The following is a 15,084-nucleotide window of genomic DNA, read 5'->3' as shown; positions in this document are numbered from 1 at the left end:
ACACCCCCTTCCCTCCCCCAGGAACCCTTCGTGGTGGGGGGTCCCAGGCTGCTGCCCTAACTGTGGCCTGTTTGATAGCCCCCACTGAACGACGGGATTCCTAAAAATCCAGCCACCTTTGGAAACTCATAGGAAAAGTGGAGGAAGGCCTTGCTTCTTCGAAAAGCCCACGTTGTAGTGGATCGTGGGTTCTCTTTCCAAGAGGCAGCTTCTGGAGGTGGATAAGGTGACTGCCCACCGGCGCTCTTTTACTACATGCCAAGGACGGAAGCAGTTCATTCAGCCTGACCTTCTACGGGGTGAAACCCGGGCCTTTCATGGTTTGCTCCATAAGCAGCATAGATGTGTCAGCGCATCTGTACGTACAGCCATGTAGGGAAGGCGTGGACACTGATCTGTCCATCAAAAGTCCAGTGCACACCACGAGTAAGCAAGTAATGTTTCTTACATGGCCACGCATTTGGCCCATCCAGAGTCCCGTGTGCAGGGCTTTTGAGCTGACTGGTGGGCTCAGCAGAGTTGCTTCGTGCCAACAGTGCAACACATGGTGATGGCTATGACGTCACAGTAGCAGTGATGTCACTGTATGCACATAGGCAAGTGCACAGAGTGGTGGAATACTTTTTTCCCCCCAAGTCGTTGATGAAAGAAAAAAATTAGTCTTACGAATTTAGAATTTTGTTTTGTACAATGTAAACGTTGGTCAAAGGGAGACTCTTGGTTTTGCTTTCCTCTGTTATTTCTTAAGTAGTGTGGTAGTCTTAGCATAGTGCACCGTAGAGGGTGGGTAGGGTGACGTGCAGCTGTAGGTCTCAGGGCCTGTTACGGAAGGTCAGCATCTGATACCGTCTCCCATGACCCATGGGAGAGATTCCGTTCACTATGGCTTTTGCTTGGTTGTGTTGTGGCCTGGTTCAACGCCATCGCAGTAACCTAATCCATTTGGTTTTGCCTTTTCAGCTTTCCCTTTATTTGAGTCTTCATTACTGACTTAAAACCAGATTTATTTTTTCGATAGCTCTCTGGTTGTAGCTATGTTTATGACAGTCCTTAAATCCTCAGAGCCAGTGTGAGGGCCCAGAGGGTGCTGCTCGGGGTGTTTCTCATGCAACATTGCCCCTCTAGTGTGAATCTTGGAGGAATTCTGGGTAACGTTATAGATGAATATTTTATGATTAAACAATCTGTTCATCCCTTTGATATAGCCCCTCACCCCAGGCCTATTTCCTGACCATCGTAGTTGGAACTGTTTTAAAATGGTTCTACTGCAATTAATTACACCGTCACACCGTCTGTCTGAGAATGGTTTTAGAATGAAGCCGTCTCAGCATTCATCAGGATGGGTTTCTTCATTGACTTGGTTTAGCTAAACAGAAGGAGTCCCTTTATCTATTTAAATACATATTTACAAGGGAAATGAGGCTTTTCACAACTGACCTCAAAACCCCCATGTGGTGCCAATAGCAGTGGGCATGTGTAGTAGAACAATCTGGCTTTCTAGATAGCATTCCTGCTAAGAGGAAGCTGAGTTCTTGGAGATGTGGGTGACTCCAATGTGGAAGTAGTGGGCCTAACTTAGCTTTTCCTGAATGAAAACACAAGATAGCATTTGAGGATTATTGGAGTCACATCAGAAGAACAAAGAGACCCACTCTTTTGAAAGCATTCCCAACAGCCAAATTTAGGGAAATTTGAACATCACAAAGATTTATCACTAGGATTGTTTTTAATACACTAAGAAGAAGAAAAGCATAATGATAAAAACAGATAAAACAAGCTCATCTTTCAAATGTATACAGAAGAATTTAAGAAAACGACCATTTTACAATCCTTAATGTAATTAAATCTAGAACAACTCAAGGGATAGTAAAAAAAAAAAAAAAAAACACTAGCTGAAAAAAAAAATGTAAGGAACTCTGTGTAGATGATGGCGGACATTTACAGATACCAGTTGGCATAGTGAGGCATGCCTGTAATCCCAGCACTTAGGAGAAGTGGAGGCAGGAGGATTGCAAGTTTAACGCCAGTCTTTGCTACACAGCAAAATCCTTACTCAAAAATAAATAATGAAACAACCCACAGACACCAAGTAGATTTGGTTTTATAACTGGCTGAGTGTCACTGCTTATGTGGAGGGCTGACATGTGACTTTTAATGAGTGACATGTAGAATAAATCCCACCATAATTGTTTATGATACACTGCCAAAATGTCTAATGAAAAGAATCTATTAAAGATCTTTTATCTGAACTTCCTAATCACAAGGAATCGAGTAATAAGTTGAATTATAGGGCCATACACAAATCCAGAGTCTGGAACATTGTAAAAAGATGACTGATCTGGCCATATAATCCTCTATTGGGTTCTGATCCAGAAAAACAATAGAAACTCTAGAAGGCCTCTGGGCTATTTAGGAGCTATGAAGATGGAACGGGCATCAGATGATGTAGTGGTTCGATGTCTTGAACAGGCGACGGTATTGGGTTAGTAGCATTGTTTTTAGGAGATGCATGCAGAAGATTTTAGGTTTAAAAAGTCGTGATGTTGGCAGGGTATTTTCAAGTGAGTATGTAAGAAAATTAACTTGTGGGGCCTTTGTGGTAGATGTAGAGATATTCATGTTAAAAGCTTGTCTGGATGTTTAAGAATTAATAAAAATTGAGGCAAAGTGACTTACGAAGGACCATCAGATTTCACCCCGCATTGTCTCAGGGAGCTCTGCTTCAGGAGCTCTGTACTGCTACTGGATAGAGCTGTTGTGTGGGGCAGCTGGGGACCCCACAACATGGTGACAACAGGCCGTTTTGGGGAGGGAAGTGGTTTAAAGCAAGAGCATCCGGAGCTCCTGGGCATTCATATGGTGAGAATGGTGGAGGCTGACAGTGTCTTCACCTCTGAGAGAGGGGAACCCTCGTCTCTGCCAAGAAGAACTGTGGGCCACCCAGGGCCAGGACACCCCCATTGCTTTTCCTTCTTTCCCTCTCTCCCTGCTACGTGGGCCTGGAGGTGATATGTCCACCAGATGTGAGGCAGAGCAGCACCTGAACCCTTGGATTTCTAGCCAGAGCTTAGGAACACAGAGGACTCAGGAGCTGGAAGGTGCTGGGCTGGTGGCAGAGACGAGGAGACTCCAGTCATCTGTCAGAGCCGCCTGTGTGATCAGGACTCGGCCTTGATCCGCATGTGTGCAGATCACCCCTCAGCTCACTGGCTGCGTGAGAAAAACGGCATCAATCTTAGAAGCACAATCCACAGGAGGATTGGAACTGGTGACCAAGCTAACCTGGTCAATTGCCTGCTTAGAAAAAAAAAATCAAAACATTTCCCAGAATTAGTCATAGTCTTAAAATCGGCAAAATGCCCAGGATGCAAGGCAGAATTACACATAATAGATAAAGCAGGAAAATGCCCACCATTGGTTAGGAAGGAGATAAAGACACTTCAAGGTGATATATGTTGGAATTATGAAACAAAGACTGGTGGGAATGTTTTAGATTGACACTTGGTTGTACATATTTAGGGAGTGTAGTGTGATGTTTCGACTCACTTCAAACCCCAGTATTGTAAAAAAGAAAACAAGAGATCTTAGCCTAGTAAAGTGGATCCACCAAAACCTCAGGAATAACATTTTCCTGATGATCAACCATGTGATTAAAGTTAGGAACAAGATACTATGTCCTATTCACTATCATACTGCCAGTCTGCACGAGGCAGGAAGCAAGAGGCCTTTAGATCAGAAAGGAAGAAGGGAAAGTGGTCTTGCATCAATTTTCCATTCTGAAAACCCAAAGAAATCTACAAAACGCAAAATGAATGAGTTTAGTCAGACAACAAGATAATCAGGTTAACACGTGTCCATCTTTCACTTGCATCAAGCAATCAAAATGAGCTCAAGCAAGATACTCCATTTGTAACTTTTGAAAAAGGACAAGAAAGCAAATGACAGAAGTCTAAAACACCGAACCAATGCCAGTCTGAGAAGGACTAAGTTAATGGACACACAGACTATGTAGAGGTCTCTGTAGTTAATAGACTTGGCAATTCTGATGTGTTGAGACAGATGTAATATCATTCTTGTAACGAATGTAATAATATGCTTAATAGACAAGCCAGCCCTAAAAACTTGTATGGAAAGAAAAGAAAATTTAAAAAGCAGAGGAATAGTTCTGAAAAGCAGAATCAAGTTGAGTGGTGGTGTAACTTTCACAGTGCTGTCATAGTAAGAGCTGACACTGGAGAATGGAGAGCCGGAGAGACCATTGGAACAGAGAGAGAGACCAAGAACTGACTGAGGGGCTTTCAAAACTTGGCCCTGAGGGTTTAGGAGTGTGATAGAGCGTCATACCAGCCCTTGAGTGGGGGCTGGGCTTAGGGACTCACTTTGAATGACTAGAATGCAGGTAGATGAGAAGACATGCCATGGAGAGATTTGGTTAAAGACTGGCTTCTGTTTGGGGGAATGTGTCCTTTGGAAGCTGGCTGTCATGAGGATAGCTGGTAGAGAATTTTGTGTGGTCAGTGAAGTGTGGGACTGACTGGCAGTCAGCCAAGAACTGAGGCCTCTAACAATATGGGATATAGATCCTCCCGTACTAACTGGAGACTGGACCTTCGGGAGATGACTAGGCCAGGAGGGCTCTGACCTCATGAATGGATTCAGCCATTATTGATGCATGACAGGTGTTGGGGACTTCTAAGACATGGGCCCTGCTTGGAAGCAATAGATCATTGGTGCCTTTGAAAGGTCTATGTCTCTCTCTCTTTGCCTTGCCAGAGGCTTAGAAGCCACTGGGCCACACAACCATGGACTGCAACCTCTAAGACCTTGAGCCAAAATGAACCTTTCCTCCTTTTAAGCTCCTTTTTGCAGGTGTTTTGTCACAGTGATGGGAGGCTGACTGCCGCATCAGACCTGCAAGCCAGACTACAGCTCTAGCCACCAGCCTGCCTGCAACCTCGCATGACACACTGCAGAAGCACTCATCTAAACCGCTCGCTATGGCCTTCTAAGTCTCAGACACTGCCCACGAACCTGCGAAGTTTTGAGGAGACACTTTGTGATGCAGCAGTGGCTGACTAGTACAGAACTAGTATCTGAGGGTGGGTTGCTGCCATAATGAAAACCCAAAATGGGGTGGCGTTGGACTGGGGCACCCTAAAATTTTAAGTTGTATTTTTTTAGATCCAAATATGCGTTGTCTCTTAAGACTTCTTTGACCCATGTTCTATTTAGAACTGTGTTGCTCAGCCACCCCTTCTCCCATTTTTTTTTGTTACTGATTTCTAGTTTAGTTCAGTTTGGTCTGATGGCGTACTTTATATGACTTCTATTCTTTTAGATTTGTCGGAGAGATGTTTTATGGTTCAGAATTTGGTTTATATGTTGGTGAATGCTTCAAGTAAGCTTGGGAAGATTGTGCATTTCATTTCTTCTACTTGTCCTTCTCTTGTTCCTCTTCTGTTTCTTCTTCCATATCCCCTGCTCTTTCTCCTTTAAAAATAGCTCTCTTCTGAGGATCGTGGTTTGAAGACAGCCTAGGCAGAAAAGTCTGTGAAACTATTATCTCCGATTAGCCATCCCCAAACCAGAAGTGGCGCTGTGGCTCAAGTGGCAGAGTGCTAGCCTTGAGCACAAAAGCTCAGGGACAATGCCCAACTCCTGAGTTCAAGCCCCTTGACCATACCCCCCCCTAAAAATTCTTTTGAACTTATCTTTCCTGTTTGACTGAAACTTTTGTATCCTTTGGCCATCACTTCCCAATACCCCCCATTCCCTGCTCTCCTATCCTCTAGTACCCAAAACTTCCCCTGTCATGGCGGCGAGTTCTGTTTGCAGGTTACACATGAGTGCTATCGTGTGGCGCTTTGTCTCTTTGTGCCTAGCTTATTTCACGTTGGGTTCATCTATGTTGTTGCAAATGACAGGATTTCTTTCCTTTTTTTCAGGACGCCTCACATTCCATTTTGTATCCACACTCCATTTTCTGTGTCCATCACTGATAGACACAACATTGATGCCATATCTTGTGCGCTTGTGACCAGTGCTGTGGTAAACTCGGGGGGCGTAGTATCTCTTCAGCATACTGAACTGCTCCTCCAGGTACACACCCCAAGTTGGGATGGCTGGATCTCTCCTGCTGCTACTGATTTATGTCTTTTCTAAGTATCAGGGAAGGTTCAGCTGATAGATGATGCTTTTGAGTCCAATGATGTTCTTGTTGAGTTTCTGCCCGCTTGGTCCATCAGTCAATGACAGAGAAGTACTGAAGTGCTGATGGGTCCATTTCTCCTGCAATCGACTCCCTGCTCTGTGGCGCTTGGCCTCCATAGTAGGGATTGCTTTGATGTCATTGAGAATTTACTTCTTTATCACTGTGTAATTCCTCTGTGCCCCTGCTTAACCATTGGTCGTAAAGTCTGATTCAAAATGAACACAAGGATGAAATGAATAGAAGGCATCCAGCTCTCTCTGGTTTGTTTTTGCTGTGTTTCTGTATTATAAGGTCTTGCACATGCTGGCCACTCATTGTCCCCGCCACTGAGTGACACCCCAGCCCACCAGCTTTCTTCTAGCTAGTGTTAACATTGTACAACTTCCTCTATTAATTTTTTTTATTAAAGTGGGTTTCGTGCACAAGTAATAATGTAGTTTTTTTAAACTATGATGACAGTGTCTGTATCTTAATTGCTATATTTAGATGATTCCCATCACTGAATGATTAGCTGGGGCTCTTGGCTGAGTCATGGAATATCACCTTCGTGGGGGGTTGGGAAAGGGGTCCTTTGCCCCCCACCACAGGGTCCTGATTTGAGCAGCTGTGACTACGCTACTCTGTGTTCCCCCACATGAGGCTGGCCTTGGGACGTCACTGACCTTTCCCTTCTGCTCATAGGTCGAGGTAATAAACGACACATTGGTGATTTGCAAAAACACAGACATTGTAACTTTAATAAGTTATCCAAGTAAGGAGTGGAGTGTTGCTATACACAACAAATACGTATTGTCGGCTATTGCCAGGAAGATAAAACTCTGTGATTTAAGTTCAGCACCTTGGTGTTTCTGTGTGGCGGCTACCTGTCGAATGGGAGTAAATAGAACCATAATGTCTCATCTGACCGAGACATTGCTACCAAGCACCATTTATATACTCGAAATAGACAAAAATACACATGATAAGGCATATACATGAAATTCCATGGGTTTTCCCAAGAGGAGTAATCCAGAGAGCTAGATTCCCCCCAAATCTAGTGTGAGTCTCCCTAAGGGTGAGCAGTGACTCGGCTACCTCAGGAAGTTTTCTGGGTGACACGGGACAGCCTGTATGCCATTGTGGTATTGGGAACTCTCCAGAAGACACCCACCTGTCTCTGGGGGATGCCGAAGCTGGCTCTGAAAGCTCAGGAAGGTTCTGGGCCAGGGCTTCCCTGGGAAGCCTGCTGTTTCTGTCCAGGTGGCGCTACTCCCTTGGGGCAGAGTGTCTTGGGGACTCTAACCTCAGAAAACTGTGGCTCTGTGGCCCAAGACCCTGAGGACTGCTCGTGGGAACACGGCCAGGCTGGACGTCAGCTCCCAAGGGCGACTTTCTCCCTCACACACAGGACAGGTGCCCGGACAATGTCCCCAAACAAGTGCTTTGCTCAGCCTCACATCCCTCAGTTGGGTAAACTGAGTCAGACTTCCTGGCTAGCATTAGTCTCCTACTTCCTCCCCATTCTCCCTCAGACCCAAGCAGGTAATGCTGCTCATTAGGCCCAGAACAAGAGCACCGGGTTCTATAAAGGAGTGTGGCCTGTGGGATCCACTTCCACTTCCTGAGGCAGGGCCACGGGCGAGTTCTCACGCACACCCTGGGAGACACAGCTCACCTTGTCTGCAGTTTGCTTCTTGGGGCACAGAACATGTACGGATGGGGGCGGGAGGTGACGGCAGGAGGGAGGGAGGAAGGGAGGAAGGGAGGCCAGCTACTTCCCCTGTGGCAAGTGAGGCCAGATGCTGTTTTCTAGTGAGGCCAGATGCTGTTTTCTAGCTGGTCCCTACATTCCAACTTTGTTCCTTACCCCCCCCATGACATCATGACATGCACACACACACACACACACACACACACACACACACAGATACTGACAAGCATACTTAGCACCCTGACACTCAAAAGAAAGTAGCCATTACCGGACCATGACCATCCTGAGTCAATGTCTAACAAGGAGGAGTTCTCTAAGATATATAATTGGTGAGAATACAAAGCTTCTAGAAGGTTCCTACACATGAAAACTCCAGAATTATCCACCCACTAGGCCCAGCTAAGAAGCTCATGTGCCCCTGGGTCTCATTTTGGAATGCTAGAACCACATGTTCACAAAGCACCAAGGTCATGAAAGGTCAAGGTGAGCACCCTCCCCCTCCCCCATTTCCTTCTCCTCCCCCCCCCAACATCTGGCTCAAAGAAACATCTTTCTGCCAAAGATAGAAGTTTTTGAAAGGGCAAAGCTTCTCTCCTTTTCCTCCTCTATTCCCCCTCCCCCACTAGAGGCCTGTACCCCAGTCCTGGGGTCTCAAACTTCCGAGGGATGAGGTGGGGGGGCAGGCCAGAACCAGATAGGGGGAGCCTGTTCTCCAAAGCTAAGCTGTCCCAGGCCTCTCCCACCCTGGGGGCTGCATTCTGACCCCGGAACGATGGATTCTTAGGCCATGGACCACTTACAGCTCAGCAGGTGCCCCCCACATCCTCCGATACCCTTGGGAAAGGCTGGCTGGAGGAGAAGCTTGGGGCTCTGTATCCGCAGAGTTCATGGTCCAGCAAGCAAGGCCGGAGGGTGGAGGGGAAGGGACTTACTGTCTTCCTTGCTGTCTTCGTCTCATGTTTCCTGTTTGGATTTGTCCTCCTCTCTAGTTCCAGGAATCTCATCACTTTCCCCGGGGGGGAGGGGGGGGGAGAATTAGCAGCACAGCTGAAGCTCAGCTGAGATTTGAACACAGTACAATGTGAGCACCAAATGAGATGACTTTTGTGAACTTCTTAATGATCAAGGCAACCCCCGGTGATGAATTAATGATTGAGACTGGATTCAGACCCTAAGAGTCTTCCAAATTTCCTTTAAACTATTTAGAGTTGACTTAAAGACAGAGTTTTCATAGGAAAAACAAAAACAGAAACAAAACTATGCCTTTTTTTTTTTTTTTGAAAAAGCCAAGCCAGGGCTCCTGGAGGAAGACAGATTTCACCCTAGCAGCCATGGCCACAGCTCACAAGCCGCTCTAACATGGTGTATGTAAGTTCCCAGTGTGTCCCCACTGTCCCAAACTGGTCACTGCATTCATCCTCAGCACCGGCCTGGTCCTTAGGACCCTAGAGAGCTCATCTTGACCACTGCTTAGTTATGAAGGAAATCTCAGGGTGTCTTAACAGTGCCCGTGGGTGGGTCCTGATTTGGGGCCTAATGAGAAATGTCTTAGCCATATCTCCTAGGGACAGGGAACTTGCCATCCACTGTTCAGCAGTTTGGGGAAGTCCAATTGCTCCTGTTTTCCCTTTTGCTTCCTGCTCTTCTCCAGTCCTGTCTACTCTGCACCCAACACTATTACACGATTCAGGTGATTCCTCATCCAGCAAAAGAATATACAGTCTAACCTGACTGCCTTATGCACACGCATGTGCACACACGCCAACACACATACACCAACACACACATGCACACACACATACACAGTGTCATTCCCTTCTTCCCCTCCCCCCCCACGAAACCTTTTAGAATCAGGAACTTTGGCTTCATGTCCAACGGCTTAAGATTTGCTCTCCATCCCATGGAATATCTCTACAAGCAAGAAACATGAACGCCACGATGCTCTTTGCATTTTATTAGGCCTTCCGGCGCGCCTCTTTCTTCCGCATTGCATCAATGAGCTCCTGGATCCTTTGGTTCCTGGTCTTTTCATACAGGCTCGGTCGTCGGGGGATTAAGTTGGGCGGTTGGGCTTCGTCATCCAGGCCATGGACCTTGTAGGGGACATCTAGAGCATTGGTTTCTGGGTGGTCCTCGGTGCTGGAGGCATTGACGCTGGAGACATTGAGAGGGATCTCCGGGCTGGCGCCCGGCGAAGGCTGTGTCTGCGTGGCTAGGGTGGGTCCTGGGAGCGTGGGCATGAACACCTCGATGTCGTTGTGTTTCCCCGGCGGTGGCTCTGCCCGGTCGTCCAGGTCGGTGAGGTTGTTTTGCAGATTGCAGAATTTGCAGCAGAGTTTGTTGTAGCTTGGGATGGAGCAATAGCGAGACAAGACTTCCATCCTACAGAACATTGACTTGTCACCTTGGCAGTGGTCCTCTGAAAGAGAAAATTGGGACAAATAACCAAAGGACAGGGTAAGGGGGACTTGGTGCCCCCCGCAGGGTGCAGCGGCTGGAGGAGGCATGTGAGAAAGAGCCCAGAGGCAGCCTAGAGCCAGAGCGTTTGCACGGATAGTCTGTGTGCTCGCGGCGTCCACGTGCCTAGCAGGGTGGCATCCATCGAGCCCCGCGCCCCTCCTGCAAGCAAAGCCCCAGCTGCAGCTGGATTTTTCCAGGGGTCTCAAAGGTTGAGATGTTCGCTCTTTCAGAGTGATTTCAATGCTTACAAGAATGGAACTTGGCCGGCTCTTCACACTACAGACCCTCGTGGCGACCCCAATGCCACTTAACAAGTCCTGACTATAACAAAATGAAACCTAAAAGCGCCCATCCCAGAGCCTGGCTGTGAGCTCCCGTGTGCCCTGCCACACCCCCATCCTGACGCAGACTCCCCAGGTGCTCTGAACAGTGGCCAGTGCGTGTGTTTCTCTATCTACACTTGCCTCAACTTACCCACTGGGCAGCCCTTCCTCAAACAAACTGAATGCTTTGCTAAACGCTCACCCTCTGTCCAGCATTTTCCCATACAGGAAACTGGCTCTCATGGTCCAGCCAGCACGCAGAGTCCTGGCTCTCTCAGGTCTCTCCCTGCACAGCTGTCTTCTTCCTAGCCCACCCCCCTCTGCCCACAGCTCTGTCGATTCAAGGCCATCATTCCTCTCTGGCTGTCCCTCTCCCTTTTGACCCAAAATGTCACACCCCTTTCCCTCTCCCGTAGCATTCCACCCACAACCTGAAAAAGGACAGGATTTACCCAACCCATTCAATGTCAAAGAATACCTCAGACAGAAGAGGGAGATGAGCTCCACTGTGAATTCTTGGTTTCAGAGCTCACTGGGCCCCACCCTGCCAGTCACGTTTTCAGCTCTTTCCACAGTGATGGCTCCTGATACCCTCACGTAAGCTCCTGATGCACCTTCCCTTCCATGTACCTCATCCCCTAATTCAAGGATGGACAGTGGGATGGAGGAGGAGGGAGCAGGCATCATCGCCATGTAGCTCTCCTGCGCACCCAGGAGGAATAGACCCTCCGCTCCCACCAAGGACCATTGCTCCCAGCTGTACTTCCCGTGGGTCCAAAGACACCTGGCACATTCTTACCCATCTAGCCCAAGTTCATGGCATCAGATGGCACCAGCAGCCTCAGTGAGTGGCCTTTCAGACACCTCAGCCGGATTCGTGGTGTCCCTGCCCCACCTGCTCCCTCATCTCCAAGTCCTTCCCAGCCTGTCCACGCCTCTCTTCCACTCCTGTCTGGCCACGCTGCCTTGCCTCTGGGTTGCATCATGGTTTTAATAAAAAAAAAAAAAAAAAAGGCCCCTTTCATTGTTTGCCTCTGTATCATTTGTCCTCTCTTCAGCTCATCCAGTCATTCTGCTCCAGAATTTCCTTTTTCAGCCTCTGAAGCATCGCCCAAGCTCTCTTAGGAGGTAAAAGCTCCCTATTCCGCAGACTCCTGGTCTATCCTGCCCCAACTCCCTCCCAGCCTGCAAGTTCCCATATTATTGTCATCTAAAAGTGACCGGAGCTGCCTGACTGCCATCACCCTCAAAGTCCCAAGGATCAGCTGTGTGTACACACCCTCAGTCCCCAAGCCAAGCTCGGTGAATCAAAGAATGTAAGGATGTCTGCGCATACAAGTATAAAAGAGATAAACGGAAAGAAGCTACGAATGCCCGAGGCAGAAAATACAACCTAGAAATCAACTAAAGCTACAGGCAAGAACATTCACGGCACATACTGCCACAGACAGACAGACAGACATCTCCCCCTCCCTCACCCAAAACAATGAACCTGTACTTCTAAGTGGCCAAAACAAAGAGGAAACATGACTGGCTGCAGCCCTCACTGCACAAGCTGACCAGCCGTTCTGGGAAAGCCCAGGTGGTCCTAACTGATTGAGAAACGCTCACCAGTAGATTGGAGGGTGAAGGTCTTACACTCAGGGGCCTAGACGGTGGCTCTCAGGGATTTGACACTTGAGTGTGCTTTCCTCAGACACCCAAGACATTATGCAGGCAAATCAGCACGGTCCTGCTTGAGGTTTAGGGGAGGGGACACAGAGCCCCACCTGTACTCCCTTCTCTAAGTAGCCACTGAGACGGAAAGTTTTGTGAAAACCCCACTGACCTCAGCGCTCCTCGGGATACAGGTGGGGATATGGAAAAGGGCTGGCTATAAGATCTGCCATAGGAGCCAGGAAGCAATGGTGATAGAAGGATCTGTTCTCTCATCTGGTTTTATAAATAAAGTTTTATTGACACTCTGCCACACTCCATTTATTGTCATTGCTCTCCCAATACAAGGGCAGTATTGAGCAGTGTGATAGTGGCCTTCTCAGCCACAATACCTAGCTCTTGGTAGAAAAAGTTGGCTGATCCCTGGTTAAAGCTTGTCTGGATTAGAGCTTGATCCACAGAAGTGCTCAGTACTCACTGGGTAAGTAAAACAGTCAGCACTGATGACTGGGCTCATGGCTCCCTTTTACCTATTTCCATAGAGGAATTCCTTGTCTGACTCCCTCTGGACATTCTCCGAGCAGCTACATTGCCTTCCATTGTTAAAAATGAACATGTCGGGCTGGGAAGTTGGCTCAGTGGTAGAGCGCTTGCCTTGCATGCCTGAGGCCCTGGGTTCGATTCCTCAGCACCACATAAGCAAAAAGAAAAAAGCCGGAAGTGGCGCTGTGGCTCAAGTGGTAGAGTGCTAGCCTTGAGCTGAAGAACTGAGGGACAGCGCTCAGGCCCAGAGTTCAAGCCCCACGACTGGACCCCCCCCCAAAAAAAATGAAAATGTCAACTGGGTTGACATTATAGGCTCACACCTATAAGCCTACCTACTCAGGCAGTTGAGAGCTGAAAGTTGAAATCCATCCAGCCTAGGCAAACAAGTCTGTGAGACTCTGATCTCCAATTTGCTAGCCCAAAAAGCTGGACTGGGGGTGTGGCTCAAATGGTAGAGCACCAGCCACAAACAAAAAAGCCTAGTGAGCGCACGAGGCCCCAAGTTCAAGCCCCAGTACACACACACACAAACACATACACACTGAAATAAGTCAGTGAATAAAAAAATTGGCAAAAAAAAAAGAACAACACAAGTCAAGAGCTTGATATTACATCAGCTGGGAACAACTTGACTACAGTTGTTACTCCGTATTTACAATTACACATTGGTGAGCCCATGGATCAGAAATATTTGGCAAAAAGAGAAATGCATCTTACTGAACATGCACAGACTTTTTTTTTCTTGTCATTATTCCCCAAGCAATATAGAAGAACAGGTATGAACATCGCATTTGCATGCCATTAGGCATCCTAAGTGATCTTTAGATGATTTAGTCTATACAGCAGGAAGTGCTTAGGTTGTACGTAAATACTGGGCTCTTTTATATAAGGGTCTTGAGTCCCCAGAGAACCTGAACCAGTGCCCTGACAATACTGAGAGATGATTACAACTAGGATGGACCCTGGGGCCAGGACAGTGACCTGGTGGTGGTGCATGGACAGGTGACCAGGCACTTACATTTCCACTTCACTGTTCAGGTTTTGTTTTTTGGTTTTTTTAAATCAGTCCTAGGGCTTGAACTCAGGCCTGGGCTCTGTCTCTAAGCATTTTTGTGTTCAAGGCTAGCGTTCTACCACTTGAGACACAGTGCCACTTCCAACTTTTTCCGAGAAGTGTATTAGACATAAGAGTCTCACGGACTTTCCTGCCTGGGCTGGCTTGGAACCAAGATTCTCGGATCTCAGCCACCTGAGTATGTAGGATTACAGGTGTGAGCAACTGGCACCCAGGGGTGTTCTAAACTGTTCTTCCTGATTCTGAGACTCCACATGGAAGCAGAGAACCTAGACTTTGCTTCGCATTAAAGGTCAGAAACTCCAAATCATGCAGTGCACTGTTGCATGTTGGGAAATACTTTCCTTTTTTTAAGAGAGAGAATGAAAGAATGAACCCAAACCCTTGTGGTAGACAGGGGACGGGCTGTGAGGTCATTACAGTCAAGTCGGCACCCTAATCAGTGCTGCAGAACAACTCCCTGGCTCCCTGGCGAGGTGGCCATGAAGGTGAAGACAACGAGCCATTAGCTTGCCAAACCCAAGCACCCAGTTTGACTGAATTTTTATTGAGTTTATTTGTGGGATGCATGACAGGTCTTTTCATCATTAGTGAGAATAAAAGGTCATTTTTCACAGTCACTTTGGCACACGCTAATGTGGTCTCATTAAGGAAAAAATAAAAAGAACAACAGAAAAGCAACAACAACAATGGAACCGATAATCATACGTCATTAAATACATACAAAAACACTAATAAAATATCCCTGATAAACCAAAGTGCATATAGACAAGAGAGCACAATGCCTGGGAGCCACGCTGTGCCTTCCCGGCTACAGAGGTCACCCACATTGCCTCGAGAAAGCTGGAAGTTAACAGTCATGAAGATTAGTATGCAGTTACACACCGATTATTTACATAACAGTAATTAGTGCCAGAGGAGGAGGGGGAAGAGGAAGAGGAGGAGGAGAAGAAGGCTGGGATCCGTGGTCCAGCAGGTTTGTTCTTAATTGATGCAGTTGGCCTAGGGGTAGGACAGGAGTGCTACATTGGTCACAGCTAAGGGTCCAGGGTGTGTGACCCTCTGGGAGTAAGGCCGCGCTGTTGGATCCCCCCACGCCATGCAGGGCGGGGGGGTCTCCACA

The 15,084-nt window shown here is 47.4% G+C and overlaps 1 protein-coding gene across 1 annotated transcript in view; it reads right to left on the bottom strand.

Moving 5' to 3' along the window:
- Positions 1-9,843: 9,843 nt before the first annotated feature.
- Positions 9,844-15,084, bottom strand: part of Adamts2 (ADAM metallopeptidase with thrombospondin type 1 motif, 2) — a 156,058-nt gene continuing 150,817 nt past the window's right edge. Inside the window, exon 22 of the mRNA XM_013030891.1 lies at positions 9,844-10,320. Within this exon, the coding sequence (XP_012886345.1) occupies positions 9,857-10,320 (464 nt within the window). The 3' untranslated portion in view covers positions 9,844-9,856. The remainder of the gene's footprint in view (positions 10,321-15,084) is intronic.

Source organism: Dipodomys ordii, unplaced genomic scaffold (genome assembly GCF_000151885.1).
Source record: "Dipodomys ordii isolate 6190 unplaced genomic scaffold, Dord_2.0 Scaffold135, whole genome shotgun sequence".
NCBI lineage: Eukaryota > Metazoa > Chordata > Mammalia > Rodentia > Heteromyidae > Dipodomys > Dipodomys ordii.
Note: the sequence above shows the minus strand (reverse complement) of the source record. Positions and strands in the feature narration are given on the sequence as shown.